Raw genomic sequence first — 10,935 nt, forward strand, 5'->3', positions numbered from 1 at the left:
AAAAAGCGTGGAGATAAAAAATAAAATATTGTCACTTTTTGTGCGTCATGGTTTTCAGGCGAACGCTCGCAAACAAAGAACAAAACATCAACGTTCAGACAAAATAATGCATCTAAACCGTAAAACTTCCAAAACATAAATGGCATTTATAATTTTGTCTCGATGTGTTTTAAGGATAAACTATTTTCAGCGTTCATATATTAGAAAACGATTTTAAAATGCTCATAACTAAACATACACATAAATAAACATTTACTAAACACTCGCAACAAGATTTTTATTTTGCAATTGCTATATTTTCAGCACGACGGCGAATTTTCCATTATGAAACCCAGCAAAGATCTCAAAACACATGGCGAACACATGGAACAGTCCTCGCTTAAAACATTTGCGCCGAATAAAGTCGAGTTTTAGATCGATTTTCAACATAAAATAAACGCTAACACTCTTCTTAGCAATATGGCTGGAAAGTGGGCTGCCTTAAAAAAATAAATTCCGTTAACAAAGGGTAGAAAACAGCAAAAATGCCTGTTTCGGCATGGTCGTCGGCATCTTGATTCCGTTTAGATCATCACGTGATTTTCCCCTCTGAATCAGATATACAATGTTTGTTGAACTGATTTAAATTTCATTAGTTTGAAACGGTGGTCGGTTAATTGTCGGTAGTTCATAGGTATAACGTATTGTTATTTATAGTGTGTTACATACATTAGACATAATATTATGATTAACAAGCCAACTATCGACCTATTGTTTAACCATATGAACTTAAAGTAAAAAATGCTCATGAATCAGAACAACAGACATTTAACTCATAAAAAACTAGTATCGACTACATCTCGTAATTTATTAATAAACGTTTGAGATATAGCATCATATATATAGGATCTGGCACGAGTTGTCATTTCATACCATATTTTATTAAACTAGTTCAGGAATTGTGTTAGTAAGCGAGCCTTTGGCGAGCTTACTAACGAATTTCCTGGACGAGTTTAATAAAATATGGTATGAAATGACAACGAGTGTCAGATCTTTTTTATCACATGCTTTTAAATGAGTAAATTAAATAAATATTTACGCAAACATAATGATAAATCCCGAATGTTGTTTACATTTCGTGACGTCATTTGACGTTGCAACGTTATTTCAGCAAAATACCAAAATGCGATTGGTCAATAAACGACAACCAAGCCAATGAAAACGCTTTAAAATGTTGATTCTACCACGGCACGTGACTTGTTTTCTATATACAAAGAAGAAAAATTACTGTTGGTTATTACCCCGATATACCAACGGTTGTTTAAAGTGACGTCACTTTGATTGTCCGCGCACATTTTATGAATGAAGACGACGTCATTTGATTGTAATTGTTGTGGTGACGTCACGTTTTCGCGGAAAAGTGGAGGAAGTTCGGTTAATATAATTCTCATTTATAACCTTTAAATCGCGGATAACTTATTAATGAAATCGTGTTAGAATCGAAATAATCCACGGGTAACCGTTGATTATTGCGGTAATAACCAACGGTATGTCGTTCCGATGCTTGTTATCAAACCACTCGGGCTACGCCCTCGTGGTTTAATTCCTACGCATCGGAACTCCATACCGTTGGTTATTACCGCAATAACCAACGGTTACCCGTGGATTATTTCTTAAATAACACATGTGTAATATAAAAAATATGTAATGGTTGTATTACATGGGAAACAGGGTATGGCATGTGATAAAGTGTTATATTCAGATCATCGTAAAGCCATGATCAAGCCTCAACAACTTAATAACATATTATTTTAGGAGCTAAATGTATACAGGAAATACTTAGTACTATGTGTTCCTGTAAACAAATATGTTAATGAACTTGTTAGGAACTGATATCACATGTTTTAATACTGTCCCTTACAAAAAAGTGTTCTGTTAAAATAAGGTGGATAGAACGGTATGATACGAGATCAAGATTGAGTTGCAAATTGAATTTACCAACTGGGTTCAATCACCAAAAGGTCGATGTATCTTAACCCATTTATGCCTAGCGTCGAGAAAAAAGGCCTTGGCAAACAGCGCAGACCCAGATGAGACGCCACTTGATGCGGCGTCTCATCAGGGTCTGCGCTGTTTGCTTAAAGGAATTTCTGTTAGAAATATTCAAAATATAGAAATAAATATACTAGACATCCCTAATTTTGGAAATAAATTGATCCAATTTAGAAGGCTGGGAGAGTCCACTAGGCATAAATGGGTTAACATATGTTCCCAAATGTGACTGAACAACATAACACGTTTGTCTTACATTGGCCCCGACTAGGCGTCGATTCAGAGGACAGAGATAAGATAATCGACTCATATAACTACTCAGGATTCGATTCACATAGTCTAATATACGAACACTTACGATAAAGCAAAATGAGTTTCATCGCTGGCTTCCTTCTGTTTTCGCTGATCGCTTCTAGCCAGTCGATGGTATGTTTCCAAGGGATTTGTGACAATATTCAAAAGCCCGTGGAACACTGCAAAGGCACCACTATAAAAAATGGCGGATTTTGTGGATGTTACGACGTCTGTGCGAAGGTATTTTACCTTTGTATTTATCTTAATGTTGATAGTTGGTTGGTGCCAAAATGTAAAATATTTCATAACATAAATTTAACCCATAAACAAATCAGTGTTCCTTTTAGCATAAGCAAAAATGTCAACGCTCTATGTGTAATGGTTACATGTATTTAACGAGATACAAAATGCTCGTTTTTATTTTGAGCGTGACAATATATTACATGTGAATTGCCAACGACGATATCCGAACATTTACGAGAGAACGTCAGATTGGCTTCGGGCATCGTCGGAAGCACGACGTAGTTTTCATGAGATTTCTTAAGCCAGCCTCGCATTTGCTGGTAAGTGTTTGGATATCGTCGCGGGAAATTCACATGGAATATATTGTTATACCCAAAAAAACGAGCATTTTGTATCTCGTAAAATCTATGTTACCAGACAACATCTAGCATTGAAATGATGGCTATTGCTAAAAGGAATAATGAATTTTTATCTGTAAACTTTATTTTTGGAAATATTTGCCAAAGTATATGTTTATTTTGAGTGTTTATGGGGCTTAAACCATATAAGCATCTTCTTGTTAAAATGTATTTAGCCAAAACATAAGAAACTTAACACGTTGTTTTGACGTTGGTCAATGTTTTGACCAGAATAATTAATAAAATACGCATGAGAGTTCCCCCAAGCGTGACGTTTTGTAGTTGTAAACGTTATGTTATGGAATAATAGAACCGTATTTTGATCATCAGATATAACTTTAATATTAATAAGATATTTCATTTACTTTGCCATATATTTATATATCGGGAAAACGCCGCAAGTGATTTTACCGGCAGGTGTGGGATTTTCTAAAAAATAATCCCATCACGACAACATATATAGAGTAGTACGATCTAATCGTTATTGAGAGTAGTCGGTTCAATTTACTGAATAAAATATCCCTAGGTAGATAATATTTGACAAATTTTAATCATTTTAATCAAATTGTTGATTGCATTATTTTATCATTTAATGTGAGAACGACTAATAATGTTCAAAAATGTGTTAACAGTACTACCTTTATGTTGTGCTAATGAAACACATGTTTTTAATTCCCAGCAAGAAGGGGATGAGTGTGATGCAGAAGCTGTAAGAGACCGACTGCCCCTGGGGAAGTGTGACGTTGGTCTCACCTGCCAGGCTCAATCCAATATGATGTTTGGCTCAGGCAAATGCGTGAAAAACACCAAACAAGCAGGTAGATAGAAAGGTAGCTCGGCGTATCATTCGATCAACATACTCGTGTATAAACAACGTGAATTTTAAGCTGCATCAGTTTGAGAAAAACCTATGATAGCAAGTGTCCCTTTAGTGATTTACCTGTCAGCATAGGATAACTTAAAGTGTTTGCATGCGTCGTACACGCTCTTTTATCATTAACATTCATTCGTTCCCTGAAGTGTTATCTTTATGCATAATACGTGCATTTTTGCCTCACAAGTTCTCTTGTTTTAAAACAATTCGATTTATGTAGTTCATAGTGAAGAGAGACTTGCATTATTTCAAATAACGAACTTGAACAAAAAATTATTGTTGATTTATGAGTTCGCTATTTTAGCTCCCCTTGCGTACGAAGGTGAGATAATGTGTCAGTGTACGTCTGTCTTTGTCCACTTTTAAGCTCGTTACCACTGAAAGGCAAATGTATTGCTCGAGCTTAATATAACTTAGAAAAGACAATATAGAACCAACGATCAACATTGGGTTTAACACTAGGTCACCCGTTTGAATCTTACAGAAACTTTACACCACTCTATTAGCAAATTTATGTTTAAATTTTACTAACATCAGACAAGATTGTCTAGTAACTGGAAAATATATCTAGGCAAAATTTAATCTGGGTCAAGTTGGATCATAAACGAGATAATCAGGTAAAATAAACTATTAGATTACACTATTACTAACGCAACCTTTATCAAAATTTGTCAGAAATGTGTCTTAATTTCTTTGACTTTTGCAAATCTGTGTTGAGTGTGGTCTTAATATAAGCAACTAGAAAAAAAATCGTTACCTTTCTTGCAACCTCATTAAAAACCCAATTTAAATTAAACTTGACCTGACCTGTCTTTATATTGGAAATATATAGGTAATGATTAGATAAGGATCACGTGGGATAATGTGCAATAATACTTTTGAAAAAAAAGTCAACATCTTAAAGATTATTTTCACCGAAATCTGCATGAAATTTTGCTTTAACGTTTTTTTCCGAACCATAACAAAGCCAAGTTCAACTTAGGATAAAGTGTGGTAACCCGATATTGTTGAATAAAAATTATATCGTTATGAAATCTACATTTACCTTAGTGTGGTATAATTGTTCGAATTTGTTGTATTTGGTTTTTAACACAACCAATGTTTACTGGCTATCGCTTTATGTTTGTCCTGGCACTCCATTTAAGCATTGTCTTGAATCAAGTGTCATGAATTGTGAAAGCAATTAGTCTTTATTGTAAAATAACAGATGATCAAAAACATGCTATGAAAATATCAGTTTTTTCTCCTGATTATGATTTCGGTTGTTCATTATCTAAATATGTTCATCATTCAACGATGTATCAACGTTCGTTGTAGCTCGAGAAACCCATACCGTATGCCAGCAGCGCCGAATGCAGTCTATGATATCGATGGTTGTGTATCGCGGTCAGTGGTTCCCAAAGTGCGATGAGGAGGGCCTCTTTATGCCGGAACAATGTGACAACACAGGTACCAAAGTCGTGTTCTGGGAAAACTGGGCTTAATGCATGTGCGTAATTGTCATCCCAGATTAGCATGTGCAGTGCGCACATGCTAATCAGGGATGACACTTTCCGCCTAAACTGGATTCTCGGTAAGGAGGGACTTCCTTGAAACTAAAAATACAATAAAAGCGGAAAGTGTCGTCCCTGATTAGCCTGTGCGGACTGCATAGGCTAATCTGGGACGACATTTTACGCACATGCATTAAGCCCAGTTTTTTTCAGAATGTGACAACACAGGTACCAAAGTTGGAAGTATTGGTACACGTTCAAAGAATGTAATCTTAATTTTTTAAACACTCTAATCAAGTTTTGACAATTAAATTATAAATGTGTCCCGTTGTTAACTACAGCTATAATCAATTGTCACATAATATCATACGTCTTTTATTCTAAACAAAATTATCAAATTAATTCACAGCATTGCCAATACTACTTTTCCCGTTTATAAACAACGTTTTAACAATATTACTGTTTGTAGTACTACTATTTGTAAATTTAGACATTAGTACCTTTTTATCGCTGCACTGTTTATACATAGATTTTGTTTTCAATGGCATGCTTACGGGAAAAAAATATACTAAAGCGAGACTGTTCAACGTATAAACACATACAATCAATTAACGTTTAAGGAAAAGTTCGGTATTAAGGTAAAAAGGGGAAAAAAACTTACTAAAAATATGTTTAGTATTACACGCATTTACATCCCTTTGTTTTTCATATCGCAAGTAAGCCGTTTCATAAATGTATAATTCCACTATATAATTTCGTTCTCGTCGTTCTATACTTAGGAATGTGCTTTTGTGTGGACATTCATAGCGGAGCGGTGCATCAGGAGACGAAGGTTCAAGGATCAGCCAACTGCATGCCTACAACTGTGGCACCTTAAACAGCATGTCTTGAATATACATTTTTTGTGCAATACGCGTGCAATAAATGTAGTCAAAACAGTGATAGGGGATCATGAATTGATAACAGAAAACGCTTGGTTGTTTCCATTCACTTAAATGAATGTCGGTCTTTTACATCAGTGGGTCTTGTAATATCTAATAACAATCGAATAAAACGTCTTGATACGTTTATAAGTGGAATTCACTTTTTAACCGTATCTGGAACCAGCAATGATATTTATAAATTATTACGTAATTTATTAAATCCAACTATTCCTGACAAGCGCGAACAATGACATAACAAATCGAATCATCCACTCAGTCAATGAAGTAGTAGTATTTCCCTAAAAAATAAAGCTCAAAGTCAATACCACCGCGAGATATTATAAGTTACACTGTTAGTAACTGTGTAACGATTATATCTCACCGACTACCTTTAAAGTATATAACATGTAATATAATATATAATATAATATAATATGTAATATATAATGTATAAAATATAATATATAATATATATATTAATATATTATAATATATATAATATAATATATAATATAATATATGATATATAATATGTTATATATAATATAATATAATATAGCATATATTATTTAATATAATATATAATATAATATGTCATATATAATATATAATATATAACATTTAGTATATAATATATGATATATCATCTATCATATATCATAATATAATAATATATAATAATAAAATAATAAATAAAATAATATATAATCTAATATAATATATATAATATAATATAATATATAATATAATTTATAATATATTATATAATATATCATATAATATATCATATAATATACTATATGCTATATACTATATTATAATATATATAATATATTATATAATATAATATATGATATATAATATGTTATATATAATATAATATAATATAGCATATATTATTTAATATAATATATAATATAATATGTCATATATAATATATAATATATAACATTTAGTATATAATATATGATATATCATCTATCAGATATCATAATATAATAATATATAATAATAAAATAATAAATAAAATAATATATAATCTAATATAATATATATAATATAATATAATATATAATATAATTTATAATATATTATATAATATATCATACAATATATCATATAATATACTATATGCTATATACTATATAATATATAATATATAATATATAATATATAATATAATATATGATATATAATATAATATAATATATCATATATTATATAATATAATATATAATATATAACAATTAGTATATAATATATGATATATCATCTATCATATATCATATCTCAAGTATAATATATAATAAATGATATATCATGTATCATGTATAATATATCATATATCATATATCATATATCATATATCATACATATATTATATATATATTTTATATATATTATATATATTATGTTATAAATTTAATGTTATATATAATATACTCTATAGTATATAGTATACATTATATAGAATATATATATATTAATAACAATACTTTCTAGCAGTTTATCGAACAGACGCCATTTTTTACGTTGATAAAAGTATGGAAATTACTCGGGGTGTATGGAAATTACTCGGGGTGTATGGAAAATACACCATGGGCACGTGCCCGCTCTAAGCCTATCGGATAAGGTCATTTTTGTAGGAGGTGAGATATATAAATATGCCCCGGACTTACGGTTCTTCATAAACATAGCTTATCACTGTTTGCATTTCTGTAACCCAATATTATAGTAATATAATATATTTGTCCTGTTTTTGGATTTCAGTTTATGGTAAATAATAGTATTCCCTTCTGATTATACTATTACGATTATATCCGTGTTTAACAAAGATGACTAATGACTAATTTACTATATATTTTATCTCATGGTAGAAGCATTTATATCAAATAACTTTTGCTCCACGTTATATAACTCGAAATTAAGTATACAGTCCTCATTTTCGGAAGATTCTAAAAACTAAACAAAACAAGCTGCGTCGTTCTTTTATTTTAAACTCCGCCTGATATATAGATGTGAAATAGGGTTGTTCTAAATCCACATGTCGATAACTCATTTTATTTTGAAACTTACACAATATCAAATCGTGTTAATTCAACACGCTGTAGATTAAGACATGCCGATATGACAATTTCTTACCTTCTTCAAAGAGACGACGCACCTTATTGTTTACCTTGCAGTGAGTATATTACTGTCAGACTTATGTTAATTTATTGCACCGACCCAGGGTATATTCATTATAACATGATAGATATGTCAACGTTTAGCAATGGAAAGAGCTTTTCAAAACATTGCCGCAATTTATGTAAATGATTTATTACAGAGATAACTACGTACAACAAAATTGAGTCTGCATTGCTTCATCGATTTCAACGTCATGACTTGAAAATGACACAATATAAGCGTATTGCGTTGAATTGCCGTCAAATCTAAACAAACAGCCAAATAATGCAAACATTAAGTCGAAAGTAGCTTCCGCTTCAGTATGCAGCAAAATTATAAACGAAATAATAAAGGAACAATAAATAACGGGCCATTTAACATGAATCCAAAACGCAACTTGCTGAATATGTGAACAGATACAAATAAAATTAAACACATCGATTTTCAAATAACAACAAAAATGGTTTAACTTTAATTCTCAATCTTTTTTACCAACAATTCCCCTAAGGTCCATACTAGTTTATCGAAGTTACGCAAATCTTTTCACAGTACTGAACTGTTTAAAGCTTAGTTCGCCAACGCGTTTTAAATCTAAACACAAACAAGACAAATACTAAAAAGATACTTAAAAGGATCTTCTGGAAAGAGACGAATGAGCCGACGCACACCATTTGAAACCTGGCGCTGACAATTTTACTACTTTGCGTAACCTTACTTATTGCAGAGACTTCAGCGTAATATTTCATACCTATTTCTTAAAAATAAGAACATCAAATTATTTTTTTCCATACATTGCCTACCTATACTTTAATATACATTTACACATGTGCATATACTCTTAACAAATTGGAGTTAACATTGCATAATATAAATTTGAATTATCATGTGTAGACCTCGCGAAGTGTCCGCATTGTGTTGAGATGCTGAAATGAAATTAACAAACAAGTAACATGTTATTCACTATTCTGGTCGAGTACTAACTCCGTTAGTACGAACAAGATTGGATACCTAAAGTAAAGCACACGTAACCTCTATTTAAAAGCACATGATACAAATTTAATATATACGTTGAAAACATCAACTTTAAAGCAGTAAATAGTTATCTAGAAATCGCATCGTAACTTTCTGAGGACACAGCAACATACCATTAAAATCATCGTTTCGAATTGTAACACGGTGTCCCATTATGATTTGCGTACCGAGAGGAGACAACCTAAAATGACTGCGTATATTTTTAAAATCTTTTAAAATCAGTTGAGAATGGCTGCCAATATCTATTTCGATACCAAATCGTTGTATTTTGATCTTTGATCTAAATTTCTTTTATCATTAGCAATATGCCTGATACCAGATTAAAAATGAGGCTAAATGCAATTAAATTAATATGCCAAATCTGATCGGATAATTATACAAATTGTTTGATAACTATATCATATATTCATTCTTTGTATGTTCACCTTTTTTTGGTATCGGTGTGAACTTGTTCGATATGCTTTTCATTTAAAAAAAAAAGACTTCATGGACGTAACCATAAGAAGTGTGTTTAATAATATAATGTAATATTTGTCTTCATGTAGGTTTAAAGTTGAGAGACTTACGTCACTTTCGGGAAATTACTTCTATTCTGTGCAAATGTGTCCAAACGACAAAGCGACCAAGTCAGCAGCACACAATGTGTTCATAAAACTGAGTAATTGAATTAATCCTATAACGGGATAATGTGTATGTACAACGTAATTTTTCTATTTTTCAAAGTCACACCAGCGAGTTTACATTTAATTTTGTTCAAATAATAATATTCATATATGCACTCGAATGAGCATCGAATCAAAGATAAACAAACTTGTTTATATTAGCAAATCACTATTTGCATTAAAGTGGACAAAAATACGAATTGTTAAAGTGGACCGTAATACGACTATTCAAATAGGTAAGCATTGGTTGGATTTTCGTTCGGGTATCAAATGTCAATCGTGAACCTACATGTTAACTAAACTATTGTTATTAAAACTTGTCTAATTAAGAAACTCACCAGTTAAATCCATCCTCCTAGCCCACCCCTATCTGAAACAAAAAGAGAAAAGAAGAAAAATATTTTACACAAATAGAAGTAATTAGAGAACTTATTTGATAGACAGCTTGCATGACTTCGTAAAAGCAACTTACGACCATTCTATGAAGGCCAGTTTTTTTTTATATATTATACAAATTATACCGTTAGAAAATATATGTAAACACTCAAAACAATACTAAGAAGTACAATAACAGATCTGTGGCAAATATGTGATTACATTGGTAGACAGTACCCACTGACAGACAGTACTCGAAGTGCATATTTCTTTCGTTTTCAAACGAAAGAAGTATACTTATAAAATGAAGCCTTTTAGTGTATGACTGTAACAACTTCGATAAGGACGAAAAAGTCATGCCATCACATAAGAAATAAATAAACATTATATTTGCTTTATATGAGTGTAATTATATCAGGTAGAATCTATACATGTTCTTTGATT

General features: G+C 31.3%; 1 protein-coding gene across 1 annotated transcript; it reads left to right on the plus strand.

The window, feature by feature from the left end:
* Positions 1–2,332: 2,332 nt before the first annotated feature.
* Positions 2,333–6,271, plus strand: LOC127867309 (uncharacterized). Its single transcript, XM_052408378.1, has 4 exons — positions 2,333–2,565; positions 3,646–3,784; positions 5,158–5,289; positions 6,113–6,271. Exons 1-4 carry the CDS (start codon positions 2,401–2,403, stop codon positions 6,208–6,210), a joined length of 534 nt encoding a protein of 177 aa, XP_052264338.1. The 5' UTR covers positions 2,333–2,400; the 3' UTR covers positions 6,211–6,271.
* Positions 6,272–10,935: the final 4,664 nt, after the last annotated feature.

The sequence above is a fragment of the Dreissena polymorpha genome, chromosome 1 (genome assembly GCF_020536995.1).
Source record: "Dreissena polymorpha isolate Duluth1 chromosome 1, UMN_Dpol_1.0, whole genome shotgun sequence".
Lineage (NCBI taxonomy): Eukaryota > Metazoa > Mollusca > Bivalvia > Myida > Dreissenidae > Dreissena > Dreissena polymorpha.

Excerpts from the sequence above, each read along its gene's own strand:
- LOC127867309 (XM_052408378.1), top strand. The coding sequence starts at position 2,401 with ATGAGTTTCATCGCTGGCTTCCTTCTGTTTTCGCTGATCGCTTCTAGC. Across the intron at positions 2,566-3,645 it reads GTTACGACGTCTGTGCGAAG|CAAGAAGGGGATGAGTGTGA; the intron begins GTATTTTACCTT and ends TTTAATTCCCAG. Across the intron at positions 5,290-6,112 it reads GGAACAATGTGACAACACAG|GAATGTGCTTTTGTGTGGAC; the intron begins GTACCAAAGTCG and ends TTCTATACTTAG.